Genomic DNA, 26,376 nt, shown 5'->3' with positions numbered 1-26,376 from the left:
CCCTTTCTGAAATCCCGTAACAAAAGGAAACATAAAACCTCAGTGCAGAGCAGCTGGAGGTCATGGACAGGATCCCCTGCCCAGGAGCTGACTTGTGTGGGGAGCTGGCCCAGGACATAACTGCTCAGCTCCTCTTTGCCAGACTAAACTAGGTTGTCCTTCCGGCGGGCTTCGTGACCTCCAGTAATGCTTCTCCTGTCTTCACAGCCGCTCCCTGTGCTGTCCCTTTGCTGTGCAGAAAACAGCACACATTCCATATCATAGGCAGTCGCTTGGTTCCATTGACACTGGGTGAGGGCAGCTTTGCTGAGTAACAGGCTTTGGGTGGGTTCCGAGCCTGCCTGGAAGAGAAGAGTGCAGTATAGAGCCGCAGGCTTTTCCTTCGCCCTGGCAAAGCTTGGGGGGTGTGGCTGCACTCTTACTTGGACACCTGGGGCGGTGTCCTGCATGGAAAACTAGTTCCAGTGGCTAACTAACTTCCAGGGGGAAGATTTCATTTGGATAACAGAGTCAGCTACCAGAAGAGCCGTGCGCAGCGGAGGCCATGGAATACAAAGTGAAGTTTGTAGGATCAGTACGAGATAAAAAAAAAAAAAATACTGCATTTAGACAGTGGCAGGGCTTAAAGAGCAGCACAGGTCACCACTCTCGTTGTCTGATGAGGTGCAGATTCAGGGTGAAGACAGTGGCCTGCTTTTCACGTTCTCAGAGGCAACTCAGGAAGGAACTTTTAGCTCGGCAGGACTTTCTGCTTAGGAGAGCCATGGAAAGGCTGCCCTGCAAGTTAGCAGCGGAAAGAGCCCCTGGTATGATCTGAGTTCTGGATTTGAGCATTAGCTGAAGGGTTTTAATAGATGAGTTCTTAAACTTTTTGGTCTATCAACCCCTTTATTAAGAGCCCCAAAGAGTTTTTTATGTTGATTATATCTTCTAACAGTATTTTTCTGAGAAAACTGTTTTTTTTGGGGGGCGGGGTTTGAGATAGGATCTCAGTATTTGGTTTAGGCTGGCGTTGAACTCACTGTGTAGCCCAGATCTCGAACTCACAGAGATCATCCTGTCTCAGCCTCCCAAGTGCAGGGATTATAGGCATGCACCACCACACCTAGCTTAAAAACCAGTATTTCAAAATAGTAATTTACTGACAAATGACAATAGCATTTTTGTGATAAAATAACTTGGAGAAAAATTTTCCTTAGAGAATTTGTGTGGTTGCTCATTCCTGTAATTCTAGCGCTCAGGAGGCCAAGGCAGGACCATTGTGGGTTCAGAGCCAGCCTGGGTTACATGAAGAGGCCCTGTCTCAAAAAAGCTAACTGCACACTATACATTTTATAAATCCCCAATATAATTAATAGATGGATTCTTCTGTCTGCTAGCTGCACTCAGTCTGTGGCTGTATGTTCCATGGCCTCTGGAAAACACTATAGCTGAGAAAACTAAATGGACAAGGGAAGCGCAGTATCTTAGGAAAATAGTTTTGACCTAGACTCTCTCCAGGACAGAGTCCTGGGAATCCCGAGGGACCCCACACACACTTGGGAAACCACTGCACAGTAGCCTGTCTTCCATTGCCCAGTTTCCAGCCAGCACTAGCAGCTTTCACCTGTCTACCTGGTTCACCTTATTTCCGACCCTTTTCAGTCTTCGTGAGTTCCTGCCTTGCCCTTCCTAACCCGGCCTTGCTGTGATGCCATCTGCCTCAGTTCTGTCTCCGCCCCATCTACCGCTGAGGCGTCAAGTAGAGACCTGCCAGGCCTTTGAGGAAGGGACCCCTGTGGGGTCGTTGCCCAAGAAGAGAGTGCAAACCACCTGACCTAGGGTCCCTTTAAACCTGGGCTCGGCTGCCTCAGAGCAGCAGTTTTCCCGTGACCGCTGGCGTGAGCTCTCCACAGCACGCGGTGCCCAGAGCCGCTGCACCCCGAGCCGCTGCACCCCCTCTCTGCTAGGCTGTGAACAGCAGGAGGGCCGCAAAGTGCCAGGCCTCGGCCCGAGCGCAGGGCTGTGTCGCCCGCCTCACACCCGCTCCTTGCACTCTGCAGGTCATTAGCATATTGCTGGGTGCCCTCATCCACAGCTGGCCCTGGGAAATCCAGTTCTGTGACGCTTTTACCAGGGACGCGCGTTACTCTTGTGTTCACCATGTAGCCGTACTGACAGTGGTCTCTGGTACAGTGATTCTCAACTTGAGACTAACATGGCTGTTTCTTTCTCTGTTTAGTTCTCCGAACGATAAGAAGTCTTTCTGTTCCATTGAAGGGGAATGGAATGGTATAATGTATGCAAAATACGCAACAGGGGTAAGAACCTGCTTTGCCACTTGTTTTAAACTACACTGAATTGTAGCCTTTGGATTCCTTCATCTGGAACCTCTGACTAACAAGACCAGTTCTGAGGTCATGTCCTCAGGGCAGGCCTGTCCCTCCTCCCCGCCTCCCTTTGCAGGGATCACCTGTTACTTACACTTGCCTGCTAAGTACCCAGTAAACATTAGGAGTAGCCTCAGAATATGGGGTACATTTGTAAAGTGAAGTGCTAAGTAAATCTGTGTACATGTATTTGTATATACTAAGTTTAATCTCTACACCCATGAACTGTTTCCATTAAGCCAGGAAGATACTAGGTAGAAGCACAGCAGAAGAGCTGGTGGAGTGGGTTTTGGAGAACTTGCAATATAAAAAGCACTGGCAAGAGTGAGAAGTAGTTGTATGGGTGTAGCTCCTGAAGAGGTCTTACCCCAGCATGTAGCAGGTAGCCACCTTGCAAACATGTTGAAGTGAGCCTCTGGACTTCAGCCATAAAACTGTATTTTAGGTTTAAGGCTGCATGTGAAACTTGCTCTCTGCATCATTAATATAGATGGGAACTATCTGTTAATTACAATTTGAACTAAAACCAGCCTTCCATTTCTTGTTTTCTAGGAAAATACAGTCTTTGTAGACACTAAGAAGTTGCCTATAATCAAGAAGAAAGTGAGGAAGTTGGAAGATCAGAACGAGTATGAGTCCCGCTGGTAAGGGCTGCTGCCTGTGAAGGTGCAGGCTGAGTTCTTGTGACAGAATAGCAGAGTGAAGCAGGACATACCAAGCTCCAGTGCCTGGGTTCCTGTGTCAGCACCAGCACTAACCAGTTTTGTAATAGCTAAACTTGGTCTGTGTGCCTCTTTTGGACTGAAACTAATGACTGTGAGAGGAAGCTATGCCTTTCTATAGGTGGCCTCTTGACCCCTTCAAGATCACATTTATCCCTAAAGGCATGCACTTGGGAGGCTGAGGCAGGAGGATTGCTGCGAGTCCGAGACCAGCCTGGGCTACATAGTGAGTTCAAGGCCAGCCTGAACTGCATAGCGAGACCTTGGCTAAAAAACAAAACCAAAAACCAAAAGCCACATTTTAAATATGAGGGAGTTTTTTTTGAAGTGGAACTTCTCAGCTCCACCCCTTTACCCTTCAGTAAAGGACACTTGGGTGCTGTTGAAGGAAATGGGCTCCCCAGAGTTGCATAGGTGAGACTTGCTTCCAGAAGTGGAATACCAAGTCTTAACTCCCACTGGCCTTCCCACACCTGCTGTCTTTATCTAAGCGTGTGATCCGTTTATATGCTGTGTTCAGAGGTGGCTCTGGGCTCTCATTCTCAAGATTGCCAACTCCTCTTGATCTCTTTTCTTTAGCCTTTGGAAGGATGTCACTTTCAATTTAAAAATCAGAGACATTGATGCAGCAACTGAAGCAAAGCACAGACTTGAAGAAAGACAAAGAGCAGAAGCCCGAGAAAGGAAGGAAAAGGAGATTCAGTGGGAGACGAGGGTAAGGCCCTGCCCGCTGATCACCACTCCTCCATAGCCCGGGCAGTTACCCTGGCATTGCAGTGAATGCTGAAGTAACTGCCAAGTGTGACTTGTGAATGTGTTCTCTGGCCCCTGCCTGAAACTCATTTCATCCAACGGGGGGCGGAGAATAGCGTGCAGAAGTGCAAAGCAAGCAAGCAACTGAATTCTCCCTCTTCCTCTTCCAGTTGTTCCACGAAGATGGAGAGTGCTGGGTCTACGATGAACCTTTACTGAAACGTCTTGGTGCTGCAAAGCATTAGTTTGGGAAACGCCAAGTTTACACCTGATGACTAGGGTAGCGGGGCTAATGAAGCAACAGTCACTCTTCCTGTGGGAGAACCTGTGGCTCCCTTCTCACTGCAGTGGTTCCTATCTCAGGGATACTGGACTTTCGACTTTCCTGACGCAGATGAACAATTAAAGCAGGAGAAGCTTCTGTTTTCCTCTGTGGCAGTTACAATTTTGACTTCAGTCCTGAGAAAACTTCAGGTTTTGAAACAAGATATCTGCTCCTTTTCCAAAACCCCATGCTTTGAAAAGCATTTATAAACTCAAATCATACTCTGCACTCTAGTTCTGCTTTTAAGATACGACATACAAGGTCTTTCCTACTTCATGTATCTTGGGTTCTATATATACATACACATAGACACAGCTATACCTTGATGGCAGGTTTTTTCATAAATATTCACCTGTAAATACTCGTTCTTCCGTTTTAGAAATTAGTGCAATGTATTAAAAATCAAGTGTTAGGAAATTTCATCTATTTTAGAATTGAACAATTAAATTTATCTAAACCTGGATTACAGTTTAATTATTCTTAAGGCTTCATAAAGTAATTTTTTCCAACCTTTTTTTAAAATGTGCTTCTTTTATTATGCTTGTGGTTACAGTTAGAAGACAGCTGTTTGGCAACCTGAACACAGGAGCTATCGTTTCATAAAAGATCATTTAAGTAACAGAAGATCCAGCCTTTCCCTCTTCCACCCCTTAGCTCTGTCTGTGTAGCACATGTAAGACGACCAGTGTTTCATCCAAAAATATTTTATTGCCCCTTGATAGGACTTAGGGAGAGTATATATTTATTTTTAGATCCTCACTCCACACTGAAACAAAATATAAAGAATCCCACAGCAGCAGATGGCTCATTCTGAAGGGAAATACAGTAAACAGGTATTAGCACTTAGGGACTAATAACAAATTGGTTACATAGGGCCTCTCAAGAACTGGAGTTTACATTTGAGATTACACAGGCTAGGGCTTCCCAAACTGCTGCCTTGGGCAGTTCAGCCACCCTTGGCCCGCACTTAGGTAATTTCCTCACCAGCTACGATGCCCCCGGATTTGTTAGTCTCAGGAGGAAAAACTGAGTTCTATGATGCAAGTGCAAAAATTCAACAAAAGCCTTAAGGCAGTAGTAGTGTAACTCCATAAAATACAAACACATCTTTAAATAGACATTGCTTCAGGCCAATGAGACTGAAGTTTATTTGACTATTTTATGGTAGGGGAAAAGGCTGAGTGTTGATGTGAAAGCCCTGATATCAGTGATGGGGACGGTGGAATTTGCCAGCAGAGGAGAGGGCAGCAGGTAGGCCAGCCGCATCACTTCACAGGAAGCGTTTGGGTCCACAGCAGAAGGGGTGCCCTCCTCTTCCGGCTCATGCTTCCCATACCCGACAACCTGCGAGAGGCCAACGACAGAAGGTGAGCGCTGTGCTGAGGCTGGGCAGAATCTACCCAGATTTAGAATCTACCCCTGGAAGGAAGGAACGGCAGTGTAGTTCCCCATACTCACGTGGACGCTGAGCATTTTACTTCCAGGTCCTCTATGAGCCTTGAACCAGGTGACCAGGTCTGACTTTGAGAATGACTTCAGTGCTTCAATCTTACAAAGGGAAGGTAGGAAAGAAGTGTGCTGAAGGAAAACAGCTTCGAAATAAAAGCCCCAGGCAGATCCCTTAGTCTTGCTTAGCATCTGAGCATCTGATCTTTACTCTTCCCAGTGTGAACTTGGCCCTAGCCTTCCGGGGAGGATAAAGATGAACCTCTGCATCACACCTCCGTATTTCAAGGCAGTGACCTACCTGAGCAGATCTACTAGGTTAGCAGGCCTGAACACCATTCCCTGAGCCAGAAACTCACCTCTCTAATGTCACATCTCATTTACATGGTAACTGCATACTCAGGCTTGAAAAAGTAAAGCAACTATTGAGACAGGTGAATTCTGTCTTGATTCTGTTAAAACTCTGATGTCCTTTGGTAGCGCACCACAGCGGGTTACATATTCCTGGGGGGCAGCACTGGGTTGTAGGAACCAGCAGTGCGCATGTGTGCACACACCTACACCCTAGCCTGTAAACTGTATACACCGAGCTAGAAGCTGTCAAATAACTTGCAGTTGCAATCACTGAACCTGAAGGAGGAGCTCCCTGTTCAAGACCCAAGTTCTTAATTTTCTTTAACAGACTCCCTCTTCATAAATCTTGTGGTGAGCCTCAGTATCATATACTTCAGAAATGGAGCTGCTCTATATTGGTGGTGGAAGGGTAAAGGTGAGCACCCTACCAACAGTCACTCAAGGTGCTACAGAGCTGTCAGGAAATAGGCACGTAACCGAGCCAGGATGAGCGTCTCAGCGTCCTCTTCCATACAGTGCTTGCAGCTGAGACGCGTACAGTCAAGAAGCCTCACTAGTTCATCAGTGCTGTCCGGTCTGGAAGTCATTACCTCGTGGGCAAGGCGGTCAAAGAGGTACTGCTGTGTCACCACTTCATTCCAGTTTCTGTCCACCTCCTCCCCAAGGTGGGTGTCTTCACACTCCTTGAGCTTGATCAGAGCTGTAACCTGTTTCCACCGGAGAGCGCTGCTCAGGCACAGCATCGCTCCGGTTCCCCCAGAGACAAACTTGGTGCTCTCGCACCTGGCTTGTGACGGCCCTGCCAGCATGATCACAAGGGAGGAAACTAGAAGACTCTATGGGCAGGTCAGGTGGGGCTACAGACATACGAGTGGGCCAGCACCACACAGGGACTGAATGAAGTCTGCTGTCTTCGAAGTGTACGTAGCTGAAAGGCCAGGCCAGCCGTTACCTGGGTATTGAATGCATCTTCACTGAGGTTCTCAATCTTCTCCTCAAAGCTGGAAAGAAACTCTTCTATTTTCTTCTCAACAGTGTCAGAGCTGAAACAAAACATCTTCAATGAGAAGTCATCAGACATCTGGTCTCGAAAGAACGGAGATGAAGAAGGGTTTAGTAAGGCCTCACTACCCTCTAAGCTGAGGGGACCAGCAGGATGGGGAAGGGCCTTCCACTGCCCACCTGCAGCCTAATTTCCTGGTGTCTTTAAGCTGAAGCAGTCAAGGCCATGTGTGAAAACGTGGTGAGAACCATCAAGGCCTTAAACTTTGGTTCCAACATGAATGCCAGATCAGGTGGCCTTCCCGCTCTTGTCCTCGGATCTCACTTAGGTGAAGAATCATTGGCAACCCCTGCAGTGACCACAGGGGTCCAGAGCAGCTTTGCTCAGTCCTAGATCAGGCCATCTATGATCATCCCTGCCCTTGCCCCAGGCAGTTATACAGAGTAGACAGAAGGCTTACGGAAGCACCCGCAGCCCCTACTCCGTGCCCACCACAGGCTGGGCCCATCCACTCCCCCTACTCACCTGTATTTGGTTGCCTGAGTCCCCACAGTGACAGAGAATCCTAGAATCCCAGATGTGTTCCTGCAAGTTGGGTAGACATGGTACCTACAACCAGAGCGGAAAGTTACAGTTTACAGGCCACGTGGGCTCTGCCCTCTGAGACTAGATGCATGGGGTCGGGTTCCTGCCCTAACCCTTACTCGATCTGGAGGTCCTCAAAGAACTGCAAATACGAATACAACTACTTCATTCTCAGGCCAGGGTGCTGCCTGTCTGCTAAATTAGGAACCACAAGCTAGCTTGCTTTCTTGTCCTGAAACGCAACCAAACTGGAAGCCTGATCACAGTCTAAGACGCAAAGTCTGGTAAGTAGCTATTATTTTAAGGCACAGAAGGAGCAAGGAGTTTAGAAAAGCAATTCAGGCTACCTGGTAAATCTCAGCTTACAGAGTTAAGGCCTAGGCCCTTATTTGAGTTCAGTGCCCTTGCCAGCGGACTTACCCAAGGGTCTGCTTGGTCCGAAGAAAGTCAAAACAAGGCTCTTCCATGTGCATCTGTAATTCAGCATACCACCGTCAGCCCACCTCCCAGAAGAGAAACCACTGCTGCTTCCCTCCAGCGCCTTTCACACACTGCCAAAGGCTAGCCTCCCTTCCTGCCTTCTTCCTAAATGGCCCAGGCCCATCTATGTCCACGGTGGATAAGAACTTTACAATCAGGCTTCTAATCACCCCAAGTCCACAGTCCTCAGGCAGAAAGCTGCGCCTCACAGTGGGTCAGGGGTTCCTGAAAACCTCCGTTCTCTACACTTACCACCAGCAGCTCCATAAGAGTGTATTCTCTCAGACTCCTGGTACCTGACTGAAAGGAGAAAGTAATCAGACCAACTTAACATCCGGTGGTTTATAAGGCTTTTTAGTAATGTAGCTATTCTTGGCAACTACTTATTTAGGTAGTATCCCTCTTTTCTCCAAAAGACTTGGTCATACCTTCCACTGCCATGCTTTCAACAATCTCATTCACATCTGTGCCATCCCACTAGCCTGACGGTCTGCAAGAACAGGAATCCTGCTACACCATTTGTATCCGCAGCACTAGCACAGAAGTACACGTGGACATGGAAGCAGGTCCAACAGACTACTCTGCCAGCTCCTGACTAGAGGATCCGGAGAAGCCACAGGATACACTCTAAAATCCAGTACCTGTATTTCAAGGCTCTGATCGGGACAGCAGGAACATCTGAAATCATGAAGCCTAGCTCTATCTATCTCTCAGAGAAAAGATAGGAACTTAGGCAGCTACATGTGGGACAGAAACCAGTTGATACAAAAAATACCCAAGAGGCCGAACCCACACTTGAGGATCTCACCCTGGCCACCCAGGAGAAATAAAATGAAAGGGTATGGGAGGCCCATACACAAGTGTCACCAGTACATCCCCAGACGCAGGCTCTTGCACGATCCTCTAGCACCAACTCACTTCTCACCTTTCCCACTTCACAGGAAGATGCAAATGGCTGTGTCCAGCAAGCCCTGAAGAGGGCTGCAACAAAACTGGTCAAACTTTTGTATTCATTTTCTGTTGAAAATGCAATCTGTGGTTTCCTAAGGGAAGCACTTGGTATTGGACGGCTGCTGCTAAGAGGTGACTGGAGGAAAGCGCCTCCAGATACATTCCACGATGTGAAATCCTGCCTGAATGTGGGCCATGCACTCCTGTCTCGGATTTCAAGCACTTGGAGGTACAGAATTAAGTAGGGCCAGGCTGTACCGTTTGGAGTATGGGATGAAAGAACCTTTAGAAAGACCACAGATGGGAATGCTACGCCTGCATACAAGCTGGATGTCTAGGGAGACACAAAAGTCTGCCAACCTAGCTCCAGAACAACTATGGATCCTGAACCACAGGACTCATTCAAAAGACTGGGGCAAAGCTCACCTTTGTTAAGGCATCTGGCACATGAATTTCCTTCTACCAAATCAGGTCAGTGTTAAATAAAAGCTCAGACCCAGGCCAGAAACACAATAAAAAGGATAAATAATAAGGACATGCCACCCAAGGCCCAGACCAGGGACTGCATAACGTCTGACAAGTGACTTCATGCAAGGAACTGGGACCTCAGCACCAGTTATGATCTCCCGAGTCTGGCAAGTCAGGGATCAATCAGGCTACACAGGTCCAGGAAGAGAGAGGCCAGTACAGGCTAAAGCAGGCTACGAGCCAGGTGAAAGCGCTGTAACCCACTTCCTCAGATTTGTCCATAAAACAGAGGTAATAAATCTTTTCTCTCAGGTCCTTTGAGACCTGGTGCTCTTTTGCTTGCTTGTACACTGACTGCTTAGTTAGGTTTACTTTGTCTCTTTCAAAATTCTATTTTCAATAATTTGCTGCTGCCTGGAGTTCTACCCGTGGAGCACATAAAATTTCCATCCATACCTCAAGATCTGTTTCTGGTTAGCTGATTAATGAAGCAGTACCTCTCTGTGACTGAAAAAAGGATCCATTTTACTGAATGCTACAATTTTTAAATATAGTGCCTTAAGACAATAGATGGCCCCAAGCATAACACTGCAGAGGGAGACCTTGCCGGTCACTGGGCTTTAGTGCTCATGAGGGTGGCTACACGGTGGGCCAGCTGACCTGGTAGTACACAGTGACTTCAGAGTTCGCATCACCCTTGTTCAGAGCTTTCACTTTGCATAAGTGGTGGCCGCTGGGCAGCTCCACCACCTGGAACTGCACAGGCATCTCCTGTTCCAGGGGCGTGAAGTTCAGCTTGCTGTAAAAGAACCAGCACAGGCACTGAGGCAGTTTTTATTCTCTTGGCTTCACCCACAAACTGAGAAGCCAGGCCTTCCACCATCCCTCTTAAATTGCTTTGTTTACATCAACTGCAAAGAAATCTACATGGATAGTATTTCAAATAGGGGTTTAATAACAAGTGAGTTGTAGTTTAAGGGCCTCTTGCTGTAAGAATATTCCCCAAAGAGAAAACTCAAACCAATACTTACTCAACAACGTATTTCAGGAAATCCATAGATTCCTAAGCAGCAAAAGACAATAACTACATTAGCCCTTGACATTAATTTCAGGCAGACTATGAATTACCAATTTTCTAGTTTCTTAGAGCACCCTGGATAGCATTAGCAAAGAGACACAGTCTCTCACCCAAATGCTGGACCAGCCACTGATCGGGCTAATCATTTACCGGTTCATCAAGACTTCTTCTGTTCAGTAAATACCAGCTGACTCTCACATGCGCACGTCCTCTTCTAGCTCCCTTGGCACTCTGCTTACCGCACAGCCAGACAGTTCCCCACTGATCACACTTCCTTGTTCAGTGTCAGTTTACTCAACGAGGCTGTGTTTATACCCAGGCCCAGAGACAGTCTGGAGAGAGTGAGCAATGAAACGGCGCTACACTGAGTGAGTTCATCTCCCTCTCTTTCTCTACGTAGTAAGAGTTAGGTAGAAGGGTGAGCCATCTCTGAAGCTGTTTCTCCTGGGGCGTCTCACAGCACTAAGTTCTCAGGAGTAAAAGCCAATGCCACGTCCTCCCACTGTGCTGTTCTTGCTCTTTTTGCTGAGGGTTGAGACTGAAATGCTTTCTGTGAGCGAGACGGGAACGGAGGCTGGTTTCTGAACTGGGGAGGAAGGGGAGGGCGGCAGCTACAGTTTTGAGAGTGACTGTAGTTTCCTAAGCACTTCTTTTTTGTTTATTTGGCCCAACCTCAGGCTTCATCATTTTTATTTAAGGGTTATTATTCTGACCATTTTCTTAAAGTATACAGTTCAGAGTTAACTATACTCACACCGCTGTGAAAAAGACTTACAGAGCTTTTCCCATCTTGTAAATCCTCTTCGTCCCCCGCCCCTGAAACCCACCGCGGTACTCTCTGTGGAGCTGTCCATGTGAGACACCTCATGAGCGGGATCACATTTCACTTCAACTTTTACAACAGCCTCACGATGGGCTCTCTGTGCACTTCGTCACCCCATCTTAAATCCTTCAAGCGTTTCCCATGTGCTACAGGATAAAGTCCCAGCTCCTAAGCTTGAGGAAGCCCGACATACAGGTTCTGGCTATAAATGTGTACCTCCCTTACCATTCCCCTCCTCCCACTCTACCTTTATGTTTCTTTGGATTGAACCCAAGAGAACTCTAAACTGAGCTACCTCACTAGCCATTTTTATCTTGAGAAGGGGCTAAATTGGCCATGCTAAATTGGCTCAAATTTGCAATCCTCTTTCCTCAGCCTCCCAAGTAGCTGGGATCACAGGCATGGGCCACCACACCTGGCTCTTTCCTTTCACTTTACTCTCAAACTTTATGGTTTCACAGTCTTCAAGAAATGTAACAAAATATACACATGCCAAACCCACTTCACTCAAAGTCATAACTACTAGTCCTCTTCTTCTTCTTCTTCTTTTTTGGTACGGGGACTCTAACTCAGGACCTTGCACTTGCCAGGCAGACATTTATGCCACTGAGCTATATCCCCAGCCCACTAGTTCAAAGAAGAAGGTTGCTGAGCATCAGAGGAGCTAGGTTCTCTCTTAATCAGAATATGATAATGCTGGCTGATCAAAACTACAGAGCTTCCCCTTTAGGAAAGAACTAATGCAATTCTAGAGTCTACAACTACATTCAGGCCAGCACACAGTAACAGTAACTTACCGTGCTTGTGACATTGCCTTGTACCAGGCCCTCAACAAAAAGCTGGGATTTGAACTCTTTGACGAAGCTCAGCAGAGACTCAAGGGAAAGGCCATCCATCAAAGCCTGGTACTTGTCAATCATAGACCAACGGGCATATTCCAGGATTAAAAGTCGCACATCTCTTTACAAAAGATTGGGGGGGGGGGACACGCAAGAAATGGATCATAAGAGTAGGAAAATATTTGGTCAAATTTATAATAATGTGTTTTTAAAGGAAGAATTTCTATCACAATTTAAGATGGGCAAATAATATCATAACCGCAAAAAGAATTTAAAATTGCATACACAAACTTTTAAAAAGACTTACTTCCCAGTACAATAATGTATTGACCTGGTTCTAGGTCGCAAAGTAAAATATTTCATAGAACCTGCGGGATGAGTCAAGTTTACCCCATCACACATCAATTTAAAATTACTATGCTGTTTCCAATCTTACTAACAATTACTGGAGTCCACTGTGATCGGCGCCTGTTACTGCAGGGACAGTGTAGTCCAGGTGATGGCTGGATTCTAGAATCAGCCTAACCTCACTGCTATCTCCAAACTGCCCTCCAGCCCACCTCTAATAAGCTGACGGAACTTAGCAAGTTATGAGACTTTCTTCATCTGGAAAACAAGGGAAGTAATCACGCCCACCACCGTTCATAAGAGTTTGGTACAAATTGAAGTTACAAATACAGTTCTTTGAATAGATCAAGCATATCAATTTTCAATAAATGACTATTTTACCACTGTCATAAAGTAAATTTCCAGAAGTTATTTTAATATGATAGTATTTCATAAGGTACTATTTTTATAAACAAAGCAATATTTAGGAATTACTGGATGCACAGGGCTACTCAAGAGTTATTCATCATCATATCAACAGTTGCAGACAACTCTCCTCTCCAACTTATATTCGAGATTAGCAATTATTACACGCCTAACAGTTATAGCCGCCTTCTGCTTTCTAATTCTGGTAGTTTATGGTCTCATAGTAATGTGTCAAAAGCAGGTCCTCTGTAGAAGACTGTGCCATTTGTTCACTATTTATAGATGCTCAGCAAGGAAGTCAAGAAAGAGGTTGTCAGCGCCTGCCTGGCAAGCGCAAGGTCCCCAGTTTGATTCCCAGCACCAAAAAAAACAGGCTGTAAGCCATGTGCACAAAGGGTTTTGTCCACTAGAGACTTTCCTGCTCTTCCCAAAGGTTCTGCATGCAGACAGAGAATACACAAAGTAGTCCAGGCTACAATTAGTTCTAGACTGAAGTAAGAATAAACTCTGGCGGAAGGTGCAAGGAGGCTGCCTACTAGCAGAGGGGCTAAGCATTAATATATAGGCCATACAGCCGCCTTCTTCCTCTCTTTAATTAAATTAATTAAATTTTAGGTAAGTGACATGTTAAACAGCTTAAGTCAACTATTCATCATAGCAGCCAACAATAAAATCACCAATGCACAATTCTGGCCTATACTCAGGCATGTTTTAACTATTTGCTTATATTTACCTGTTTATTCACAAAGATTAGAAAAACACCCTTCTTCATTTTCAGCCTCTAATCAAGTATTGTAGGCTGCTTTTATTCTTATTCACAAATACTGCAGTTGGGTTTAAAGACCTTAAACTACAGCACAATTCCAACATGTCTGAAAACGGGCACTGGTACTCTAGCTTTACCTTTCCTAGCTCTCCTACACAGTCTAACGGTTTTAGGCCCTCCCGCTATAAACCGATCCCAGAAATACCCACTTGGCCAGAGTCTCAGGCTTGATGAGGATGTTAAAGTAAGTCTTCTTCAACTGCTCCGTTATCATGGTAAAGACAGCCGGGGTGGAAGTGAACTCAGCTAAGTAGTCAATAATGAGCTGAAACAGCAGCTGAAAGGAAAAGAAAGAAGCACTTAAGCGGCAAAGCATAAAATCCACTAAGCGTTGGGGTGGAAAATGTTTCTTTTTAGTTTTTGCCCAGAGTCCAGAAGGCTACTAGGTCTTGTATGGGGTCATAAAAGAAGTATTAATGACTAAAAGAATCTCCAGGGGTCAAAATCCTCAATAAGAAATACATTTTAAAAACCTCCATATTTGTCAGATTGGAAGCAACAATACTTCATTTGTTACCATTTTCCTGAGTATTTTCAAATATTTTTTTTTCAAAATGAACTTTTATCCAGCAATCCCACCACTCCAAAATGTGACTTTAATTGGAAGGACATTACATACTAATTTTAGAAGTAACAATTTTATTTCAAACTTTCTTATCCAAAAACATAATGAGCCTCTCAAAATCCATATTTGCTTCAATAAGATTTAGAGTTTTCTTTGGATAGACCCTGTATTTTTCCTACTTACTCCTAAGTACTTTACTGTTTCTCTCAATATTGTAAATGGGATATTTCTTTCCACCCATTACTAAGTGGTTATTGCTACTCTAGGAAAAAAAGCCACTGCCTGTACCAAATTCATTTAATTTTACTGATTAGTAATTTAATCACGATTTTAGTAGCTCTTAGATTTTCTAAGAATATAATCATATCATCTACAAAGAAAAATATTTTTATGTTCCAAAAAAGTTTTTATTACAATTTTTCGTTCTCCTGTAGTAGACAGAACCTCTAAAACATTGCTGAATAATAGAGGTGCTCCTGGATTATTCTTGGACTGTTCCTGATTTTAATGTTCAGTGGTTCATCATTTAATGTAACGTTCCTGTTTTTTTTTTGTATTGATTTTGTGTGTAATTCCCCTCCACCCCTATTTATTAAAAATAACTCAAATTTATTGACTTTTTGGCATTTATCACTACAGTCCTATAGTGGTTCTCCTTTGCTTCACGTTATATGTTCATAAACTTCCTCATACTGACCGCCCTAGCATTCCTAGCAAGTATTTGGCCAGGGTGAATAACTCCTTGCTATATTGTCGGACCTAATTTTCAAAGTTTTAGGACATCTGCGTCTGTATATTCTCTATGTAAAAGGAGTCTCTAGTTTTCCCTAATAAATGTATATGTTCTATTTCATTTTTTTAATATTAAGTCTATAAAAACTTCATAAAATGAAAAAACAGGAAACACTCTGCTATGGTTTCTATCTTTAAAAAGTTTTCCAGGTAATTCTGAGACATACTTTCCAAATGGCAACCATCGTGTCAGGCTTTATTCAGTTCGGACTGCAAGCTACCTGATATTTAGGCTTTTGAAGGTAGACAAAAGGAAAATACTCCATGATCACTCTTCCTAAGACCAGGAAGACTTCCTCCCAGAAGACTGAGGGGCAAGGCCATAAAGGGTACAACTATAGTCTTCTGTATTCCTGCCAAGATGGAAGCTATCACCTCCTAACACATGTCTAATTTCTGGTTCTTTCCTCTACAATTTTTCTTGTAGAAATCCATTTCCCCAAACCTTCATACAATATATATTCTACCCAAGAAGCTGAGATATAAAATCTATTGTTGGGTAATATTATTATTTTACTTGGCATTTATTTATAATTTTTTATTTGTTTTGAGACATAGTCTGACCATGCATTTCAGGTCCACCTTGAATTCACTACTGTAGCCCAGGGTGGCCTCGAACTCATGGCAATCCTCCTGCCTCAGCCTCCTGAGTGCTTGGATTATAGATGTGCCCCATCACACCTGGCTTTACTTGGTATTTAATGATCTTCACTCTGTCAGCTAATATCACATATTATTTTTTTTCTCAGCTTATGAAGTTTTTGACAAAGTGACACTAGAACACATTCCTTACCAAGATATAAACTATTGAGAAGCTATAGACGCTACTTCTGAAAGGTTCAAAAACTTTGGAGGCAAACAAAACACACACAGATATTTTCGTTTAACAACCTACCTATTTAGCAAATGTTCAGACTTATAACTCACCACTCAGACTTATGATCTGTCTCTTTTGGGGGTACAGATCTATACATCTTGTTTATAAAGCCTCAATGTCTTTTATTGAATAGTACATCTTGTTTCTACTGTAATTTTTGCTGATTTTACTGTAAAGTAGTACCGTTTTATACAACTGCCAGTGGTTAACTGTACATCACAGTACTACATGAAAGTTATTACAATACAGTAAAAGCAAAGTCATCAAGTTGGAGTTTCCTCTGACCATTTCTTTGTTCTGAATATTGTAATGTACACAAAACATACAATTCCTCATTTAGCTGCAGGAATGGAACTCACAGTTAAATGAGGAATGTTTGTACTTTAAATAATAAGACAGCACAAGGGAAGAAAGGGCATAAGCATCTGAATTCTAGTCTACTTCAGGCTCTTCACATTTGTTATTGCTATATGTTAGGAAACTTAGCTCAAATGACCTTCAGTGCCCAGTGTTAACTACAGAGAAAATGACAGCAAAGGAAGCGTGATCAAGCCTAAGACATGGGGTATACCATACAACTGCCAGCAAATTAATAAACTATACAGCACCTTGTGCATAAGACTCTATGCTTGGTGCTACAGGGCTAATGAACAGAAATACAGAATCTTAAAGCTAAGAGGAAAACAATATATGTACTTACAGGTAGTTTGTGGTTGAATCCTTTGACCCGAATAATTAAACCATGTTCTCCAGCTACGAGTTTATATTCCAGCTGTGCCACATCAGCTTCATATGCTGGTTCCGCGAGATTATGGGTAAGAATATTGACAAAGATATCAAAGAGGACCACACTGAAAAGTATGAATAGAATCATTAACTGGCAAGAAAGATAAGAATAAATAAATTTGCTTCAATTTAGAATAAGAAATGTTCCTTTTAGTAAGGTATACTAACTCCTTACTGTAGAATATAAAATTGTATACTAACTTCTTCTGAAGGCAAACCCAGCACTTAGGTTAACCAGGTCTCAGTTTCACAGACATACCATAAAACTCCTACCTACAGCAGTGTTTCTCAACCTTTTTCATGTAATACACACACAGAAAATGACAACAGGCGCACTGTACAATGAAGTGAATGGAAGACACAACAGAGGCACTGGCCTCAAGGCTCTGGCTACCCTCCAATCTCAAGTTTTCTGATTAACAAATTAAAATACGAGGCTACTGGGCACAGTGGCACACACCTGTAATGCCATCACTCGAGAGGTTCAGGTATGAGGATTGCAAGTTTGAAGCCTGCCTGGGCAACATGGCAACTTAGCGAGACCTTACCTCAAATAAAAAATGGGCTAGTGATGTACTGCAGGGCAAAGATGTGGGGTTAAATCCCCAGTGCTGCTAGCTAAATAAATAAGCAAACAAACAAACAAAACGAGGAAGGGAGGAGTACAATGCATTTTTTTAGAGTGGATATTAATACATTTTAGTGCTGCTTGTTTTTTTTGGTACCAGAAATTGAACTCAGGACCTTGCGCTTGGCAGGCAGGCACTGTGCCGCTGAGCTGTATCACCAGCCATGCTTGTCATTTTAATATTGGATTTTAACAGTTAAGTGGAAAAGAAAAGGAAATGTACCATCGTGTCCTGAGCACTTATGATTCATGCACATTTTAGGCTCTTTGACCTACCATAATACAGTCACCTACATTAAATAGGTAAGTAACTTATACTTCTTGGCAGTCTTTAAGCTATGACCAGCCTGATGTACCAACAATTCGGGTTATGACCGGAATTTTAGTTTTAACTTACGACCAGTCTTGAGTTATGACCCAAACATTGGCCACTTGTGCTTCCAGATGGCCTCAGACACAGATTTAACCCTTAAAGAGTTCTGGAAGGAGCCTTACAACATCCTTTCCGGTATGTGGTTGAGAAATCCTGGGCCGGTGTCTCTCTAAGGACACTGAGATCTGCTGTACACAGGGGAGAGACTTTGAAGGCTGTGTAGAGGAGCCTGAGCCTTCAGTTGACAACTTGAGTCATCAGCCCCTGGGAACGAACTGAGTTTCTAAGTAGAGTCCACTGTACATGATCCACAGGTCCATGCATCCTCACTGCACACTGGGAGCTGCCAGGAGGACTGATCTTCAAGGAACTCACTCTTTCCTGACTCTGTAATAACCTATACTTTGAGCATGTTTTACATGCAGGAGCCACACAGTTCGATTTCAGTGTTTGGTACTGATGTAAGTAACTTGCTTGGATCATAGAAAAAAGTATGTAAATCAGCAACACAGCCTGAGTACTGAAAGAAAATGATAGAATGATTTACACTGAAACAAACAAAAGGTTTCCAAGAATAAAAAATGGATTTTTTTTTTCCCCAGAACAAAAGAACCATTGCTTACTTTGCTGCAGACTTCTGTATCAAAGGTGAGATCAGATGGAAACGTATATAGGCTGAAACAAAAAAAGACCACAGATAAAATATGAAAGGCCAGAGGCCTCACAATTTACATGTTTGCTATTTCCCCTTTTTTCAAATTATGAATAACTTCATTGTTATTCTTCTTTTATTTTCCAACACATTACATGTTTATTTTTAAGATTTCTTTTTGTTTTTGAGATAGGGTTTCACTATGTAGTCCAGGCTGGTCTCAAACGCATGATCTTCCTGACTCTGCCTCTTGAACACTGATGTGCCAACATGCCCAGCCCCTATGGGTCTTTAAAGGGTAGTATTTACCATTGCAGATAAAATGCCCTAGACAGTACACAGATATATAGATACATACACAGGCAGGTCTATAAATACTCATATTTACCGAGAGCTTCACACAGGCAAAATGTTTATAGAGGTATATATGACAAAAACATTAAAGGGGGGCTGAAGATACAGCTTTGTGTCATAGCATTTACCCAGCATGGACAAGACCCTGGGTTCAATCCCCCAGCAATACACACACGCTCACATGCACACGTGCACACACACACACAAAAGAACACAAAAGGAACATACCCAATGTTAACAGAAAGCTATCGTAGAGCCCTTTTCTAAGGAAGCTGAATAAACGTTAATATATTTTGAGCCAGGCATGGTGTCACATGCCTGTAATCCCAGCACTTTGGGAAGCTGAGACATAAGGTTCCCAAATTAAAGCCCAGCCTAGACAATTTAGCAGACTGTTTCAGAATTCAAAAATTTTAAAAGAGGGATACAGATCAGTGTGATGGCCCTGGTTCAATCCTTTGTACAACAAAAACGAAGAGAAAAAGAGAACACTACTTTAAAATGTCTTATAAGCTATTCAAGAAACTTCTGGAGAGCTGGGGCTGTAGCTCAGTGGAACAGTGCATACCTAACATGCATCAAGAGTGGGGTTCAATCCCTAGCACAAGAAAAAAAGAAAAGAAACGAAGCAAACTGTGGGAACCTCCCCCCAAAACTCAAGAAGCCAGGCACACTGGTGCACACCTATACTGGCAGGACTCTGAGAGACAGAGACAGGAGGATTATAAACTGGAGCCCAGCCTGGGCAACTTTGTGAGACCCTGTCTCTAGTTTAGTTTTGAAGGCCCTGGGTTCAATCCCCAGTAACACCAAAACGCAAGCAAGCAAACAAATTAAAAAACTCTAGAAAGCCTCTCAGCTGTGTTTCAGGTTGGGGATCTGGGTTAAATCACATCCAAGAACATTCAGCTTTATGATTCCAAGCTGATTTAGTAAGTTCCAATGCTATGCACAGAACAAAACATGAAAAAGCAACATAGTCTGGGTTATAACCTTAAAAGGACTTTAGAGTCTGTTTGTACTAAGCTTCCCTTGTGCTGAAAAACAAAATGGCAGAAGGAAGCGGATATACATGTAATGCTGGATTTGGCTACCTATTATATCTAACAATAATTTTCCTCACATAAACTTATTCTTTCTCTTTTTAAAAACAATGTTCAAATAAGACCACTAATTCCTTCAGATGGCCAAATATCTGGTTCTGCTTTCATGTACCTGAAAGAAAAACATCTCAAAATAATTTCTTTCTAGGTTTGAACTTTTATGTCCTAGAAACTAGGATACAATGATTCTGTGACAGCACAGGAGCACAGCAAAAATTGGACAGATAAGCCTAGAAAAGAACTTTAAAAGAAAAAGAGCAGAAGGGGTGAGCAACAGATACAGGGTAAACAAAGACTGCTACACAGTGGAGAAAGAGTTTTTAAATTCTCTCACTCATTTTAGGGAGTGTGATATATTACCTTTGGGGATTTTGAATTTGTTGTCTTTCTTATACCACAGGCAACCTTGTGGAGTATTCACAATTTTAACAGGGTATTCCGTTTCAGGGCAGTCAAAAGCCTTCAATGTAAAGTCCGTGGCTAACAAAAGAAAAAGAAATAATTCACTCAGTTATTTTAACATAATTCCCAGCAATCTGCTCTTGATTTCAGAAGTCTGCTACTTTGCTTTGTGGCACAAATAAACCAATTCAAATACTACAGTACAGTGTATGTGTGGGCTTAAACTAAATACACTCTGAAGATCTGTAACTTCCCAAGAACTGATTCTGGTTTCTACATGGTTTCATTCACTTACTCAAACATTTGTAACTATATGAGGGACTTACGGTCAAAGTAGTGATATAATTCAACATTAAAAAAAAAAAGTATATATATTTAATTTTTTTTTTTTATGAGACAGGGTCTTGCTATATGTATAGTACAGGACAGTCTTGCACTCACTATGTATCACAGGCTAGCCTTGAATTTGTAATCCCCCTGTCTCGGCCTCCTGATTGCTTGGATTACAGGCACGCTTAGCTGAATGATTTTTTTTTTTTTAAGGCAGGGTCTCACTTTGTAGCCTAGGCTGGCCTCATCCACCTGTCTCAGCCTCAGAGGTGCTGGGATTACAGGCATGCACCACCATACCCAGCAATGAATAATATATTCTTAAATGAGACCATCCTTTATCAACTTTACGAACACCTGGAAGTTCTGCTCAAAGAAAGACAAACTTGTCATTTCAGTGAATGAAAACAAACAGTAGCATCAACATGTAGATGAGAAATACCTAGTTTAAGGAAAACAGAATAATAGAAATACTTGCTATTTTATTAAAAAGAACCCAGTTGTTTAGCTAGCACTCGACTGAACCTTCCAAAATACAGGAGACTTTTAAAAAGGTTTTTTCTCCCTAATTGAGGTAAGAGTTACAAGATATAAAAGCAACCATTTTAAGGTGCACAACTCAGGAGTATTAATAACTCAACAAGGTTATACAACCACCATTTTTATCTACTTTGAAATAATTTTCATCACCCCAAAACGAAAACTCATACCAATTAAGGTAGTTGTTCTCTATTTCATAATCTACCCAGCCCCAAACAATCATCCATCTGTATTGTCTTTATGGATTTACTTTGGCTATTTCATATAAATGAATTCATAAATCACCTTTCGTGTTTGACTTTTTTCACTTGGCATAGTATGTTCTAGGTTCATCTACGTCATATCATCAGTACTTTTTTCATGACTGAATAATATTCTAAACTATGTATACACCACAGTGTGTCCATTCATCTATTTGGCTTCTTTTCCATCCCTTGGCTACTGTGAATAGTATTTATTTTGGGTGTGTATGCACATAGGAGTGGAACTGCTGGGAAATAAGGTATCTGAGTAAATTATTGCTACAAAATATAAAATCTGACACAGGATCAGTCAGTGGCTTTCACTTTTTCAAACTATAATTCAGGTTGGAAATATGTTTGCCAATGCAAACTATAGCCAGACACATATACAGACATATACCTATATGAAACAGAAGTTTTGAAATAAACCCTTTCTATGAGAAATGAAATATTTTTCTGTTCCCTGTTCTCGCTGATTTTTTAATGCTTTCTAGCTCATTCCACCAACCTCAAAACACCTGACACTGATTTTACAACCTTCTAAAGAGTGGCAATCCATAGTTTGAAAAACACTAAAACAATCTAACAAGATAAAGACAATTCTCCTGACCATACAGCTATGATGTATGACAAAAAGCATAAATTTTAGAGAATGTCAAGATTTGTATCCATATCCTGGTTCCTCCATTTACCAACCAAATAGTCTTGGACAAGTCACTCTGCTTTTGTGAATTTGTGTTTTCTCATTTCAAAAAGTAAAACAATAGTACTGCTCATCCAAAATATTGCTGGGATTCTAAAACATGAACTTATATAGCACTCTGTAAAATATAATGTACTATGTAGGTGTGTTTTGTTTTTAGCACATGGAGAGAGTATGTACGACTATTTTACCAACCTATGTACTTGTTTTCAGCAGGAAGATGAAGATCTGGATTTAATTCAAAATTACTTTTCCACAGTTCAGTCCAAGAGTTTTCAACATCTGCAGAGAGGAGAGGAAAAACAAACTAAACCAACAACTAATACAATGTGCAGAATTCTCATAGCAAACTGTCGAACAGCCTTCACAAATTAAATCTCCTCTCTCAGAAATACTATTTCTGACATATCCAGGCAATCTAAATTTTGCCACTGAAAATGCAGTGTTAGAAATGCAACGAAGACTGTTACAAATGCACAGTCTCACACCCATTGAATCAGAATCTGTTTTTGTAAGAGCCTCAGGTGACACACACGTACAGTGGGGCTTGAGAAGCAATTTCTTAAAAACTAAACAAACAAAACAAAAAACTACCCTCCAATACCAAAAGAGCAAGACTTTTTCACTAGCCAATACATATGCAAGAAAATAACTTTGCTCCCAAAGTAATTTGCATTTCAAAGTTATCTTTTAAGTGCTCTCCACCCACAGGACCAAATTATTACAGAATAAACACTTCCAGGGGGCTGGGGATTTAGCTCAGTGGCACAGTGCCTGCCTGGCAAGCACAAGGTCGTGAGTTCGATTCCCAGTACCGGAAAAAAAAAAAAATAAACATTTGCAGGGGAGTCAGACATACCGAAATGGGGGACTAATGTTAAAATACATACCTTCTATGCTATATTGAGTGCCAAACCACTTCTCCTTGAGGTCACATTTTCCCTCATTAGCACCAGACAGTAGAACAAGATTTGCTTTTTGAGGAACTAGCTGATTAAGGGCTTCAGCAATGATCTAATAAAGGAGGGTAGAGGATAAGGAGATGCACACAAGAACAATTTTAACCTATACATTCTGTTAAAAGGGCAAAATGATACTGTTAGACACATCCCAACTCCCAGCATCTTGATGCTCATGAAACTAGCTTCATTCCATGAACACCACTGGTTTACTTGTATTTTAAAAACTTTTATCAATCCTACGGAGCTACAATTACAAATATCAAATGTTTCTTGATGTTTTACAATGCTCATCTCAAATCCCACATATTAACAGTGCTAGCATAAAAATGGCTATCATTTACTAAGCTTTTATTATATGCTAAGCAGTGTTAAACATACTATTTCATTTAATCCTAAAAACAACCATAAGGTATATTTATTTTGCAGAAAATACACAGCTTCAGAGGTTAAAGGCTTAATTAATGCTCAGGTTAAACATTGTGTAATTCACATAGGACAGCTAGAAGTGGCAAAAGTGGAGTTCTAAGCACGTTTGCACATGATCCTAAAGTCTATGCTCTTGAAAGCTGCATTCCACACCGCCTCAGTAAAATGACGCCAACGTAGCACTTCCTTCAGAAAAGTCCTCCAGATATGATAAAGATGAACCACAGGATTCTATGTGTTGGTTCAGAATTCTAACTATCATATAAGCACCACTTCTTTGAGAAAAAGACAAATGGTGTTTCAGAAAAACAAAACACATGGGCTTTTAGACACAACCATTCTAAGCATATGGCAAAATGTGCGGTTGTACCTCTTCTTTTCCCTTTCTCTACCCTCTTTAAAATCAGTAGTTTAGGAATAAATACCCTTTGCCAAAGTGTCTCAACCTCAGCATTAGTAACACCTTCAGCCACACAATTCTTTTCTGCAGAGTGCTGTCCTCTGCATTGTAAGATGGTTAGCAGCATCCTAGGCTTCTATCCACTAGACGCCAGAAACACCCCACATCCTAACCCTGTATTGTCACAACCAGAATGTCTCCAGACACTGGCCAGTATCTCCTGGGGAGGCAAACCATCCCTAGTTGACAACCGCTACCTTGTAAGAAGCAAGGCGCCTAATCCCAAGTCGCAGAGCAATGACCCTAACTATTTATTTGCATGTAATATTATCTGTAAGTTATGTGCTTGTAAATTTAGGGAATCTTGTCTTTTTCTTGTAAATATTTTTAAGTGATTAAAAATAAAAACAGTTTTGAGTTACCAGCTGATTTTTTTTTTTTCCTTTTTGAGACAAAGTTTCATTATGCAGTTCAGGCTGACCTTGAGCTCATTTTGTAGCCCAGGCAGGCCTTGAATTCATAGTGATCCTCCTGCCTTAGCCTTCTGAGTGCTGGTATTACAGGTGTATGCCACCACACCAGGCCTCCAGGTTAACTAAAAGGTAAGCTAAACAATTCTTTAAGTATGCTTAGGAACCAAACCAGTAATACTTAGATATTGCCTGAACTATTGTACGTTTTTCAACACTAGAAAAACTTAAAATAATACCTGAGAAGAGTAGAAGCAAAGGCAATGAAAAGTGACCAAGATAAAAAATATGTATGTATCACTTCCTTAAAACAAATGTAATAATTATGTATTGTAAACATATACCCCCCAAAAATCACATAAAATCATGAGAAATTATTCATAAAACTATTGACATTCTGTTTAAACAAAAATCCTGACTAAATATAACCAATTTTCCCCATTCTCAGTTCTTACATACATCTCTGCAATATTTCACCCTCTTCTTTCCCTAAGAGCAAATTTTAGAAGTAGAAACTTCCTTACTTCTGGCTTGAATTCAAAAAGAAGCTGATCTCCAGTAAGAAAGTCCTGCAGGGGATACAGCTGCATGTTTTCACACATGTTTTCCACATACTCAACTGGATCTGTCTGTGAAAGGTAAAATTATTTCACATAAGAATCTCTGCATTGTTACCCTTATCTCACCACAATACACACATTTTCTTTTTCAATAGTAAAACTGAAAATTTCTGAACAGATATAACTAAATATAATTGCAGCGGGGCTGGAGATTTAGCTCGGCGGCACAGCACCTGCCTGGCAAGCGCAAGGTCGAGTTCGATTCCCGGTACCGGAAGAAAAACAAACCAATAAATATAATTGCAGCTTAGCAATGCCATGCTCAAAAACCCAAGAAAATACAGTCACAGCTGCTATCACTGCGTGTGTGTTTGTGTTACTGGGGACTGAACCCAGGGCCTAACCACTGAGCCTCATTCCCAGTTGTCTTTCTAAATTTTGAGACAGGGTTACACTAAGTTGCCCAAGCTGGGCTCGAACTTACCATCCTCTTGTCTCAGCCTCCCAGAGTGCTAGGATTACAAGCATGCACCACCATTCTTGGCTTCTTAGGAGCTTAACTTCACACTCCTCCAGCTCCCATCCTGAGCACAACCTACTAGATTCTAGGGATGCATGGTCTCTTCATGAGAGCAGTTACCACCCTGAACCACACATGCTTGCCTGTGAAGGACTGCACATAACTGTGAGATGAATAAAGATAGGGGACCCACTCACTACACAGGACTATCACCTAAAAACTACTTGTAAGCATGAGTCCAATTGAACTGTAAATGTATCATTACAAAAAAGTACTGAGAAGCAGTACAGTGGTTACCAGAGGGTGGGAAGGACAGAGCACAGGGAAGGGGTGAAGAGAGGATGGTTAGCAGGTACTTGGGTACCATCAGAGGGAGAGTAACTGCTAATGTTCTGTAGCACAGTAACATAACCAGAGTTGCTAACAGTTAACTGCATATTCCAAAATAGCAAAGAGTGGATTTTGAATGTGTCCAACACAAATGACACGTCTGTGGTGATATGCCAACAGTCCTGTTCACTACACATTGTGTACTCTATTAAAATATTACACTGCACCCCCCAAAATATGTATAATTATGTTTAAAATAAAAACATTCCAGAAAAGTTGTATTAATCAGTATGTTATCTTAATCTAAAACTGAAAGATTAATAAGTTCTCTGACCTATTTTCTTCCTAGAAGAAAATAATCAATTCAAGAATCTACTTGAGGGGCCAGGGATGTAGTGGTGCAGTGACTGTCTGGCCTGAGTTTGATTCCCGGTACCAAAAAAAAAAAAACAAAAAAAACACCAAGAATCTACTTGAGCACCCAGACACTCAGAATCTTAAAACTGACATATCCTTCAGAAACCAAGTAGCTCCATTTGCTCTCATGTTTTAACAATGAGCAAGTATACTCAGAATGATTAGGACT

General features: G+C 42.1%; 2 protein-coding genes across 3 annotated transcripts in view; one reads left to right on the top strand and one right to left on the bottom strand.

Annotated features, from left to right (window-relative positions):
* Osbpl9 (oxysterol binding protein-like 9) overlaps positions 1-4,682 on the top strand; it is a gene marked incomplete in the record, with an annotated part of 147,682 nt that extends 143,000 nt beyond the window's left edge. The window contains 4 exon segments of the mRNA XM_005398602.2: positions 2,222-2,300; positions 2,922-3,013; positions 3,671-3,806; positions 4,015-4,682. Coding sequence (XP_005398659.2) covers positions 2,222-2,300; positions 2,922-3,013; positions 3,671-3,806; positions 4,015-4,089 — 382 coding nt within the window.
* A 175-nt stretch (positions 4,683-4,857) lies between these two features.
* Nrd1 (nardilysin (N-arginine dibasic convertase)) overlaps positions 4,858-26,376 on the bottom strand; it is a 75,287-nt gene continuing 53,768 nt past the window's right edge. For both annotated transcript variants that reach the window (XM_005398598.2, XM_005398599.2), the window contains 17 exons: positions 24,905-25,009; positions 23,013-23,136; positions 22,318-22,404; positions 20,266-20,385; positions 18,420-18,471; positions 16,710-16,860; positions 13,925-14,052; positions 12,155-12,317; positions 10,488-10,519; positions 10,117-10,255; positions 8,290-8,337; positions 7,978-8,030; positions 7,498-7,581; positions 6,922-7,012; positions 6,560-6,676; positions 5,628-5,717; positions 4,858-5,513 (listed from right to left, as the gene is read on the bottom strand). In XM_005398598.2, coding sequence (XP_005398655.1) covers positions 5,316-5,513; positions 5,628-5,717; positions 6,560-6,676; positions 6,922-7,012; positions 7,498-7,581; positions 7,978-8,030; positions 8,290-8,337; positions 10,117-10,255; positions 10,488-10,519; positions 12,155-12,317; positions 13,925-14,052; positions 16,710-16,860; positions 18,420-18,471; positions 20,266-20,385; positions 22,318-22,404; positions 23,013-23,136; positions 24,905-25,009 — 1,782 coding nt within the window. In that variant the 3' untranslated portion in view covers positions 4,858-5,315. The remainder of the gene's footprint in view (positions 5,514-5,627; positions 5,718-6,559; positions 6,677-6,921; positions 7,013-7,497; positions 7,582-7,977; positions 8,031-8,289; positions 8,338-10,116; positions 10,256-10,487; positions 10,520-12,154; positions 12,318-13,924; positions 14,053-16,709; positions 16,861-18,419; positions 18,472-20,265; positions 20,386-22,317; positions 22,405-23,012; positions 23,137-24,904; positions 25,010-26,376) is intronic.

Source organism: Chinchilla lanigera, unplaced genomic scaffold (genome assembly GCF_000276665.1).
Source record: "Chinchilla lanigera isolate Chin_1 unplaced genomic scaffold, ChiLan1.0 scaffold00063, whole genome shotgun sequence".
Taxonomy (NCBI): Eukaryota; Metazoa; Chordata; class Mammalia; order Rodentia; family Chinchillidae; genus Chinchilla; species Chinchilla lanigera.
Note: the sequence above shows the minus strand (reverse complement) of the source record. Positions and strands in the feature narration are given on the sequence as shown.